Source organism: Salvelinus fontinalis, chromosome 5 (assembly GCF_029448725.1).
Source record: "Salvelinus fontinalis isolate EN_2023a chromosome 5, ASM2944872v1, whole genome shotgun sequence".
NCBI classification, from domain to species: Eukaryota; Metazoa; Chordata; class Actinopteri; order Salmoniformes; family Salmonidae; genus Salvelinus; species Salvelinus fontinalis.
The window spans coordinates 28,928,673-28,941,041 of NC_074669.1; the positions used below are offsets into that span (position 1 = coordinate 28,928,673).

The following is a 12,369-nucleotide window of genomic DNA, read 5'->3' on the forward strand; positions in this document are numbered from 1 at the left end:
TTAGTCCTGGGCTCATTTCACTGTATGACCTCATACCTAACGCAACCAAGCAGGGGAGCTGAATGTCTGTTTGGCCTCTTTCTGTCTGTCTGTCTGGAATCAGCTCAGGTTTGCACTCAATAGCCATGGAACTTTGCAAAGCCAAGAGTTTACCTCATTCTACCTAACTGGGCATGGAACTAATAGAGCTAATCTCCAATGAGGTGTTCTTGGGCAGTTCAAAGTCAAAGAAGAGGGGGTGCTTGGGTGGAACCAGGGATGGACCTCTAGTTTGGGAAATTTTCTTAAAGCCCGCTCTGAAAAATACTAACCTGGGGCTAGCGGACTATCCTAACTTCTTTCCATGGGTGTAAGACAATGAGAAGGGTGTCTGCTGCTCTCCACTTCATGTCTGTTGAAAAGCAACATCAGCTTTGACATCAGCCCGCCTCTACTGCTCAGTCGATTGCACTGAACATGCAATGGGATACAATGAAATATTACGCCTGACTTTTCAAAAGAGATAGCTGCTGCCATAAGTTGTCGGCATTAGTCTAAAATGTTCCCAAGTATAAAACCCAACAATAACATGTGCCTGCTGCCCAGTACCCTTTACGGTCCGTGGCTTTTTAAAAGCATATGCCTGTGGTTGGTTTCCTGGCCTCTCTGCCTGTGTATGCGTGTGTGAACGTCTACATATTATTGCCATATGTGCTGGTCGGGTGAGGGGGGAGAAGAAACGCTGTGCCAAATTATATCAATTATCAGAGTGTTGCAATCCTCCAACTCTCTCGCTAAACAACACCCAGAGTACAACCGGAGAAAACACCATGTCTGTCTGGAGAAGACGAGGTGTTCCAAACAGTGGGAGACAGGGAGGGAAGCCTCAGGGACAGAGAGAGGATGTGAGATAATAGGAGCGTGCTCTAATGCAGTGATGTTATGAATGTGATAAATGCTTTTTTGTGGGTGATTTGATCTGCCCTCTCTATATCGGCTCCAGAGAGCTAATCAAGTTGCTTGTGTGTGTGTGTGTGTGTGTGTGTGTGTGTGTGTGTGTGTGTGTGTGTGTGTGTGTGTGTGTGTGTGTGTGTGTGTGTGTGTGTGTGTGTGAGAGAGAGAGAGAACTGGCAGGGAGAGGTGTTGTGTAGAAAACAACACCATCTGTCTCTGCACCACGGCAGAACGTTCCTGTAGATCTGTCTCTGGAGAAAAAACAATATTGGGCTGGCCATGGTTCCATTTAACAAGCACAGAGAACGAAGGAGAGAGCGAGAGAGCGAGAGAAAGAAAGAAAATCACACCAAATCCAAATAATGCAATAAAAGAAAGAAACAAGAGAAAAGGATAAAGACTTGGCAAACACAGAAAGAGCAACAAATTCCACCACTAAACTTTACAGTGTTGGTCCATCAAAAGGCGAGAGAGAACAAAGATGTGTTTCAGATCAAACTAGTCAAACAATAGGGCACGATAACCCTTTAAACAGAGGCTGCATCTCAAATGGCACTCTATTCTCTATGGGCCCTGGTCAAAAGTAGCGCACAACATAGGGAATAGGGTGCCATTTGAGACACAACCAGAGTCATAGAGCCAACTTTAATAAAGACCCCTCTCTGGTGATGTGCCCTCCTAAGGATCCTAATTGTCTCCTGGTGAAATTACATTGGCTTGATTTGCTGTGTCCATCTCTCATTTCATGTTCGACTTCATGTTTTTTCATTACTCAGTACTTCTGATTGACAGGGAGTGCTGCGTAGCATGTTTTACAACAGAATGTCTGGATTTGAGGCCGAGGATTTGAAAACGCTGCAGGCAGGAGGGTCCAGCGGGCCAACAGCAACAGTGTGCTCACCAGGCAGAGCAGAGCAGGGCTGAACTGTAGCGGCTCCAGGGCCTATGTGTGTCCGTCTGTGGACCCTAGAACCAGGGACCAGGAAACGAGGCCTTGCAGGACTGATTCAGGGCAGATTCAGAGTTGATTCAGGGCCTCATTAGCCCCAGGAAATAGTCAATCTAATGGGGGAAAAGCGTAGAGGAGGTCTGGCTGTGTGGCTAGGAGGATCAGTGTCTGAGGTGGTAAGATCTAAAAAGCATTACTATTCATTCTGTTACTCTACATACCCACCACACAACACCAGCACCTCTCCAACTCAGAGGGTTTACTCAAAAGTGGCCGGTGGTGCGCAAGCTGAACTTGGCACTCTCTGTCTCACTAGCTCAGGCATCACATACAGTACACATACAGTACTCCAGACTGTAAAGAATACCGCCAGTGAGAGTATAAGTGTGGTTCTGATCTGGTTACTATGTGTTGAGGAAGGTGCTGTGACATTTTGAATCAATGCAGATTTTGCATTTATACTGCAGTCTTCTTCTTCTGCAGGTCAGACTGTGTGACTCTGACACGTGTACTGCAGTTGGTCTGAGCAGAGCTACGGGCCAGGGATGCAGAGTGAAACCCTGACTGAGTGTGAGAGGATTGGGTATTCGTCCATTCTCTCAGCAGCTCGTCCCGTCTCTTTGTCCAACCAGTCAGTGTTTGGGTTCCATCATGGCGGCATGTTAACGAGGCATCCTCGTGGAGCCAACCTGGACCTGAGGAGAGGAGCTGGCCTGACAGATGGGATGTAACAGGTAGCTCGTACTGCTCACAGCCAGAGGTCCCAGGGATGTCACTCAAACACACAACTCAACGCTAACCTTACTTTGCCATAGCTAAGGACCAGAGTGGCTCTTCACAGACAGACAGATCATCTGGTACATTCACCTCACTGTGAATGTGCCGGAATAGGACTTAGATATGACTCACAACTTTCACGTGTCTACAGTATATGCATAACTTGCCAGGCCATAAACAGAATGTCATCTAAGCTATTTGGATGAAAAATCCAAAGTATGTTTATATGTATATATATATACATTCACACACACACTACCGGTCAAAAGTTTTAGAACACCTACTCATTCAAGGGTTTTTCGTTATTTTTACTATTTTCTACATTGTAGAATAGTGAAGACATCAAAACTATGAAATAACTCATATGGAATCATGTAGTAATCAAAAAAGGGTTAAACAAATCAAATTATATATTTTATATTTCAGATTCTTCAAATAGCCACCGTTTGCCTTGATGACAGCTTTGACCAGGTGAAAGTTATGATCCCTTATTGAAGTGACTTGGTAAATCCACTTCAAACAGTGTAGATGAAGAGGAGACAGGTTAAAGAAGGATTTCGTAAGCCTTGAGATAATTGAGACATGGATTGTGTATGTGTGCCATTCAGAGGGTGAATGGGCAATATAAAATATTTAAGTGCATTTGAACGGGGTATGGTAGTAGGTGCCAGGCGCACCGGTTTGTGTCTGGAACTGCAATACTGCTGGGTTTTTCACGCTCAACAGCTTCCTGTGTGTATCAAGAATGGTCCACCGCCCAAATTATATCCAGCAACCTTGACACAACTGTGGGAAGCATTGGAGTCAACATAGGCCAGCATCCCTGTGGAACCTTTGACACCTTGTAGAGTCCATGCCCTGACAAATTGAGTCTGTTCTGAGGGCAAAAGTGGCAGGGGGGTACAACTGAATATTAGGAAGGTGTTCTTAATTTTTTGTAAACTCAGTGTATATATATGATACTGTAAATCTTATGTGTACATTAAATTATCCCTGAACAGTAAAACTGTCAACAGGGAGGAGTCCTATCCCTCCCCTTGACAGTGGGAAAGCAGGCACAGGGCCCCATGTCAGATCCAACATCTAACAACATTAGTTACACTACAGAATAAGGTCAGCTAGCCTAGTACTGTACTGTAGGCTGTGGGCTGGGCTTCATGGCTGTTGTCAGCTGTTATATGTCTGATGAGGAGACATTTACTACACTGTTGACCTGCTAATGGCTCCCTCTGAGACGACATCCCCAATGGCACCCTATCCCTATAAAGTGCACGACTTTTGACCAGAGCCCGCACTATATAGGAGTAGGGTGCTATTTGGGATGCACACAAGAGAAGACTGGCTCTAACCGCAGGTAGAATTCAAGTTTACAGCTCTGAATACGTAAGCAGTCTGGATGCCAATTCATCTGAATGAACTACATCCCCTTTTTCAATCTTACATGGAAGCATTTCCACTTAGTACAGGAAATAACTGGAATTTAGTTCTCATGTTGTCACACTGTTTGATGTATTCACTAGGGGTGTCCCAGTGAAACCTGAGTCTGTGGTTAAGACAGGGACAGACTGAGGCTGGGGTTGGGTCTGTTTTAGACCCGGGTTCAAGTACTATTTGAAATATTTCAAATTCTTTAAGTGCCTGTATTAGTCTGCCTGGAGAGCCAGATGGGTGGGGTTTGAAATGTACAACTTTCTATTGGTTCCATTGCGCCAGGATACTCAATCAATCCCAGCGGATGTATTTGTAATGATGTCAAATTGTATTTGAACCCAGGTCTGGTCTGTAATATGGCTATAATGGTTTATCTGCTCAAGGCAATATGTTGGGAAACAGAAGGTGGATGGATGTTAGTACGTCAGCTAACTACCTTCACATAACCACAGTAATCCTACACAACACACAGGTGATGATGGAGTCCTAAAGTCTTCTTTTGTCCTAAAGTCTTCCCACCGCCGAAGGTCGGATTTCAGGCTAAGTCTCTGAGAAATGTGGACGTGTGTGTGTGTGCGTACGTGCATGCGCGTGTATGAGTGTCTGTGTTAAACATTGTATGCACTCTGGTTTTCATGGTGGATGTTTTGCATGCGATGAGAACACATCACCGCCACATATGGAAATAATTATGAATTAGTGCCTGATGTCGCATTCTTGTGGAACGCTACGGTGTTAACACTGATTATTTCAGAAGAACCACGAGCTAAATGAACGTTTTCACAGCATATATGGCACGGGAGGAGTGGAGGAGTGTACAGATCCAGCCAGGCTTACAGTGTAGAGCAGCATGGTTGAGTTAAGCCATGTAAGGCCTCTTGCACTAATTTCTCTGTGATTGTCTCATGTGATACAGTGGCTTACTCTCATTTTCTCATTAAGTCTCCCAGTGGGAGAGAGCGAGAGAGAGAAAAGCCCTCTGGTCTCCTCTGGTATCATTACTAAATATGGCTAGCTGTCCAGCGGGCCTGCTGGGGCCTGCTGCCTCCCAATACTCCTTCAATAAACCTCCATGTTCCCCTCCCCATCGGGGTGTGTGTGTGACGCCCTGGATGATTTGTAACGCTGCCCAGCCATCAACAAGATTGTTTGGATGGAGTTAGGGAGGGAGAGGAGAGAGGGAAAGAAGGGGAGGAGGGAGGGAAGAGGAGGGAAGAGGAGGGAACAGCCCTCCACTGTTTAAAAGCCAGATTGAAAAACAATGTTGTTAGGGACTCCAGTGCCAACAAAGCTGATGTCACCGACCCACTTTATCTTCTAGTATAAATACGCTTCATCCCCAACTGTGTCAGAGGGTTTCCGGCCAGCACACAACTCTCTATGTGACACTGGATGAGCGTAGCATAGTGTAGCCTGGTGTGACAATGACCGTAGGAATTGGCAAGACAGCACTTAAACAGACCTGGGAACAGGCTGAGCATATAGTCCATGCCAACCTATAGCCTATCATCTAGCATGTAAAGAATAGTTCACTAATCACTTGAGGATTGATAGCAACAAAGTCCTAAAGCAGTGGTGTGTTAGCCATTAAAGTGGTGTATGTCTGTCACTGATTATTAGGGTTTACAACAAGAGGAAGTGGAAAGGGTGTGTGTCTGCACAGTGTAAGGAAGAGCCGGTATCCATGGGTAAACCACTGCTGCACATTACACATTAACTACTGCCATACAGACATTAACGTCTCACCACAGGGCATGTGGGAGAGTGTGTGTGTGTGTGTCTGTCTATTTGCCTGCATGTGTGGTTGGTTGTTGTTGTCCACAGACTGTATGTAACACATGATAAATCTGTAACCAACAGCTGAGAGGTCTTCTCGTCTAGACCATAACGTAGCACAGGTTTCCTCTGCAAAAGAATTGCTTCCTTAACGTCTCACGGAGAAAAGTGGACGATGCCTGAATGTTAATAAAGAATGGTATGAGGAAATAAATACATGGAAGTAAGTGGACTAAGAGAGAGAGAGATTGGAAATGGACCTAATGGAGTGGGACAGAGAGAGAGAGAGAGACAGAGTGACAAAGGTTGAGTGACAAAGGTTGAGTGAGAGAGTGACAAAGGTTGAGTGAGAGAGTGAGAGAGAGAGTGAGAGAGTGAGAGAGTGAGTGAGAGAGTGAGAAAGTGAGTGAGAGAGTGAGAGAGTGAGAGAGTGAGAGAGTGAGAGAGTGAGAGAGTGAGAGAGTGAGAGAGTGAGAGAGAGTGAGTGAGTGAGTGAGTGAGTGAGTGAGTGAGTGAGTGAGTGACTGAGTGAGTGAGTGAGTGAGTGAGTGAGTGAGTGAGAGGAGCGAGAGAGATAGAGATTGGAAGGGGACCTTAGTTCAATCTTGACTTACATGGAAGATGTGTTTGATGCCCAGGGCTAATTTCTCTGTCCTGATGTCCCAGACCACAGGCTGGGGGGAGTTTAGCACAAACACCAGGGGCTTCTGGTGCACCAGTAGGGACTGGATGGGCTTCAGGTGCAGCTCCACCTGGGAACAGGACGACAGCAGGAGAGGGTTAGAGGACATTAGGTAACATTTTATATGAAGGGTACCTACAGTACATAAGGACGTCATGACATTCAACCCCCATGATTGATTGATTGATTATATGGGGTAACAATCGTAGAGATAAAGGACAGAAATCCCAGAAGTATTTTCAATGGGGTCCTCGGGGTAGGAGAAAGCAGGACATGCAGTGCATTCGGGAAATATTCTGACCCCTTCTCTTTCCCAACATTTTGTTACGTTACAGCCTTATTCTAAAATTGATTACATTTATTTTTTACTCATCAAGCTACACACAATACCCCATAATGACAAAAAACAGAAACACCTTATTTACATAATTATTCAGACTCTTGGCTATGAGACTCAAAATTGAGCTCAGGTGCATCCTGTTTCCATTGATCATCCTTGAGATGTTTCCACAACCTGATTTGAGAAATGCACACACCTGTCTATATACGGTCCCACAGTTAAAAGTGCATTTCAGAGTAAAAAACAAGCCATGAGGTCGGAGGAATTGTCAGTAGAGCTCCGAGACAGGATTGTGTTGAGGCACAGATCTGGGGAAGGGTACCAAAAAATGTCTGCAGCATTGAAGGTCCCCAAGAATACAGTGGCCTCCATCATTCTTAAATGGAATACGTTTGGAACCACCAAGACTCTTCCTAGAGCTGGTCGCTTGGCCAAACTGAGCAATCGGGAGAAGGGCCTTGGTCAGGGAGGTGACAAAGAACCTGATGGTCACTCTGACAGAGCTTCAGAGTTCCTCTGTGGAGATGGGAGAACCTTACAGAAGGACAAGGACAACCATCTCTGCAGCACTCCACCGATCACGCCTTTGTGTTAGAGTGGCCAGACGGAAGCCACTCCTCAGTAAAAGGCACATAACAGCCTGCTTGGAGTTTGCCAAAAGGCACCTAAAGGAATCTCAGACCATGAGAAACAAGATTCTCAGGTCTGCTGAAACCAAGCCTGAATGCCAAGCGTCACATCTGGAGGAAACCTGGCACCATCCCTACGGTGAAGCATGGTGGTGGCAGCATCATGCTGTGGGGATGTTTTTCAGCGGCAGGGACTGGGAGACTAGTCAGGATCGAGGCAAAAATGAACGGAGCAAATTTCAGAGAGATCCTTGATGAAAACCTGCTCCAGAGCACTCAGGACCTCCGACTGGGGCGAAAGTTCACCTTCCAACAGGACAATGACCCTTAGCACACAGCCAAGACAATGCAGGAGTGCCTTTCGGACAAGTCTCGAACCTGATCGAACATCTCTGGAGAGACCTGAAAATTGCTCTGCAGCGATGCTCCGCATCCAACTTGACAGAGCTTGTAGCATCATACCCAAGAAGACTCAAGGCTGTAATTGCTGCCAAAGATGCTCCAACAAAGTACTGAGTAAAGGGTCTGAATACTTACGTAAATGTGCCATTTTCCCCCCATATACATTGGCAAAGAATTCTAAAAACCTGTTTTTGCATTGTCATCATGGGGTATTGTGTGTAGATTGATGAAGGAAAAACCTTTAATCAATTTTAGAATAAGGCTGTAACGTAACAAAATGTGGAAAAAGTCAAGGGGTCTGAATACTTTCCAAATGCACTGTAGCACATTCATAGGCAGTACATAAGCATGTCATAAACGCTTATGTCAACAACTGCAACTTGATAATTGCAGGAATAGTGACATTACTGTGCCATTTACAAATTATATTAACTTGCGGTTGTTGTCATTAGCATTGCTATGATTGGAGCCTCTTCCACCAGGTGTGGGGGCAACACAGCACTGCGAAACACACAGGAATTAGGAACCGGAACCTTTACAGAGCTAAGGGGAGGAACCCACAGTATAAAATGTACGAGTCAGCGTAGGGTCAACTACAGTGCATTAAAACCACCAGCCCCTTTCATTTCACACAGCTGCTTCACTCGGCAAATAGCAGAGCTTTTTCTTTACGGCGGCTATTTTTGTGGTATCAATGTTATCAAAACATTGCAGGACCACTCTGTTGACTGTTCCTGCACAATTACAGAGCTATAATGTTACGGACGGTTGTCTTTTTCTTTTTTTTTCTTCTTTATATACACTAACTGTACTGATAATCTCAATGAGCCTGTATGACCGGGAGCTATGAATCGCCGGGGAAGGCAGTAACTCAGCTCTAATATGTGGTCTCTCTCTGGACGCTGCTATCTGAACGCTCACACACTGGAGGCTTTGTTAGGAGCGCTGAGGAAAAAACATTTTTACGAGCAACAGAGCAAGCCTCTGTTACCCACAACTCCACAGTGTGGAGCTATGAGCGAGCTATGTCTTCCCTTCTCCTTGACGTGTGTGTGCGTGCGTGCGTGAGCTAAGGCTTCAGCTATGGCTTCCAGACCGTCATTAAATTGTATTCTCGCCGTCTGTCAGTGACGGGGAGAGGAGAACTCCAGTGAACTCCCACTGTTGGGACGTGTGTTGTTGCCCTGCACTGCTGGCCTGGGCTGGGCCCCCAAGACCAAATCTATCCTGGTGATTTAGAGGCCTGAAGGCCTCACTGAAACCAGACCCTGCTTTAGACATGTTAAAATTCAGCTCCCCATCAGCTGTTTGATAAATAGGCCACAACTTTATCACAATCAATGTTTTATGAGCTAAGCTCCACTATCAGATTGGAAGAGGTGTTCTGTTACCTGGGAGTTAACCTTTTACTGCAGTGGGATAAATCATGGTCAGACAGAGTGTTTGCATCCCAATATTACATTTGATATACATCACAAAAGACTGAAATATGACAAAACAGTTTGCCATAGAAACACAGGGCTTTCAGCATTTAAAAGAAATATATGTTTATTAACTATGAAATTATGAAAAATATTAATAACGTTCCACCCATGAGTTCATTAGAGGGTGATTTGGTCATTTGACTGCAGAAAAGGTGTCTTGTTCGCAGACATTTCTGCGCAAATGTGGAAAGACCTTTGGTTCACCAAAGCGTCAAACTTGGACTTCATTAGCCAATACATTAATCGGCTTAATCTACCAACCAATCATTTCACCCTAACTCTTTTTCCAACGCCTCACAGTCGTGTGAGTCGCAAAAATTTATTGATGACAAATACTTTACTCAGTAAGTCACTCCCACAGAATTGTATGGTCACTCCCACTCAGGCAAACTTTGAATCGTTGACATCCCAGGCTTACAGGTACAGTTGAAGTCGGAAGTTTACATACACTTATGCTGGAGTCATTAAAACTCGTTTTTCAACCACTCCACAAATGTCTTGTTAACAAACTGTAGTTTTGGCAAGTTTGTTAGGACATCTTACTTTGTGTATGACAAGTAATTTTTCCAACAATTGTTTACAGACAGATTATTTCACTTATAATTCACCCTATCACAATTCCAGTGGGTCAGAAGTTTACATAAACTAAGTTGACTGTGCCTTTAAACAGCGTGGAAAATTCCAGAAAATGGTGTCATGGCTTTTCTGATAGGCTAATTGACATAATTTGAGTCAATTGGAGGTGTACCTGTGGATGTATTTCAAGGCCTACCTTCAAACTCAGTGCCTCTTTACCTGGAGACCTCCGGAGGTCTCCAGCACCTCCGAAGATGCTGGAGGAAACAGGTACAAAAGTATCTATATCCACAGTAAAACGAGCAATTTCCAAACGCCTGAAGATACCACATTCATCTGTACAAACAATAGTACGCAAGTATAAACACCATGGGACCACGCAGCCGTCACCGCTCAGGAAGGAGACGCGTTCTGTTTCCTAGAGATGAACGTACTTTGGCGCGAACAGTACAAATCAATCCCAGAACAACAGCAAAGGACCTTGTGAAGATGCTGGAGGAAACAGGTACAAAAGTATCTATATCCACAGTAAAACGAGTCCTATATCGACATAACCTGAAAGGCCTCTCAGCAAGGAAGAGGCCACTGCTCCAAAACTTACATAAAAAAGCCAGACTACGGTTTGCAACTGCACATGGGGACAAAGATCGTACTTTTTGGAGAAATGTCCTCTGGTCTGATGAAACATAAATACAACTGTTTGGCCATAATGACCATTGTTATGTTTGGAGGAAAAAGGGGGAAGCTTGCAAGCCGAAGAACACCATCCTAACTGTGAAGCACAGGGGTGGCAGCATCATGTTGTGGCAGTGCTTTGCTGCAGGAGGGACTGGTGCACTTCACAAAATAGATGGCTTCATGAAAAAGGAAAATGATGTGGATACATTGAAGCAACATCTCAAGACATCAGTCAGGAAGTTAAAGCTTGGTCGCAAATGGGTCTTCCAAATGGACAATGACCACAAGCATACTTCCAAAGTTGTGGCAATTAAGGACAACAAAGTCAAGGTATTGGAGTGGCCATCACAAAGCCCTGACCTCAATCCCATAGAATTTTTGGGAAGAACTGAAAAAGCATGTGCGAGCAAGGAGAACTACAAATCTGTCTCAGTTACACCAGCTCTGTCAGGAGGAATGGGCCAAAATTTACCCAACGTATTGTGGAAAGCTTCTGGAAGGCTATCTGAAACGTTTGACCCAAGTTAAACAATTTAAAAGCAATGCTACCAAATACTAATTGAGTGTATGTAAACTTCTGACCCACTGGGATTGAGATGAAAGAAATAAAAGCTGAAAAAACTATTCTCTCTACTATTATTCTGACATTTCACATTCTTAAAATAAAGTGGTGATCCTAACTGACCTAAGCCAGGGAATTTTTACTAGGATTAAATGTCAGGAATTGTGAAAAACGGAGTTTAAATGTATTTGGCTAAGGTGTATGTAAACTTCTGACTTCAACTGTATATGCGCTGTGCAAGGTTACCTGGGCGTCACAGGAGGTTGGTGTCACCTTCATTGGGGAGGATGGACTCGTGGCAATGGCTGGAGCGGAATTAGTGGAATAGTATCAAATAGATCAAACACATCGTTTCCATGCGTTTTATGCCATTATTTTAACTCCGGTCCAGCCATTTTAATGAGCCGTCCTCCCCTCGGCAGCCTCCACTGTTGGGGGTAAATACACTCTGAGAAGTTATCCGATGGATACCTGTTCAAGTGACATACAGTACATATCTAGTTTTGAGGGATACTGATACAGGGAAAGAGGAGGGGGGGGAACTATAGTTTAACTTGTCAGTTTGTTAAACCTTCCTTCACTTCATCTCTCTCTCTCTCCTTTATCTCTATCTGTCTTCGTTCCGTCTAGCTTTAACTTTATTCCCAGGCTAATCATATTAAGCTCTTCCTGTGTGTGAACGGACAGAGCTTGTAAAATCACCCACAAGGAGTTCTGTCAGTGTCATATTATTAACATTTACTGGCCATAAATCAATCCTAACTCAATCAGTCAAGGCAGGTTCAGATGTCAAAAAGAGGGAAGGACTTCTTGTTTTTTAAGTTGCAACTGGCGACAGCACATCTCAAATCACAGTACAGGGAGCGTCAATGAACACGTGAATGCGCGTTGTGTCTGGGAGTTTCATGACATTTCAGTTGTATACGAGAGCCAAGAAAATGTTCAGAGCATGTACGTACAAACAAGTTGTTTGTTCACGGCTCTGCATAGTTCAAACCTCAGATACTGATCTTCTGAAGAAAACCTTTTGCCATGTTTATATGGTCTGTTACATTAGCGGATAGGCTCTTAAGATGTAATGGTTGATATATTCCAAGGTTAACCACAGTTAAACATAAACAATGATTAAATTCTTCAGACTCTGTTATGA

General features: G+C 44.4%; 1 protein-coding gene across 1 annotated transcript in view; it reads right to left on the reverse strand.

Annotated features, from left to right (window-relative positions):
* LOC129855439 (transforming growth factor beta receptor type 3-like) overlaps window positions 1-12,369 on the reverse strand; it is a 141,116-nt gene that overhangs the window by 57,765 nt on the left and 70,982 nt on the right. The window contains exon 4 of the mRNA XM_055923093.1: window positions 6,481-6,618. Within this exon, the coding sequence (XP_055779068.1) occupies window positions 6,481-6,618 (138 nt within the window). The remainder of the gene's footprint in view (window positions 1-6,480; window positions 6,619-12,369) is intronic.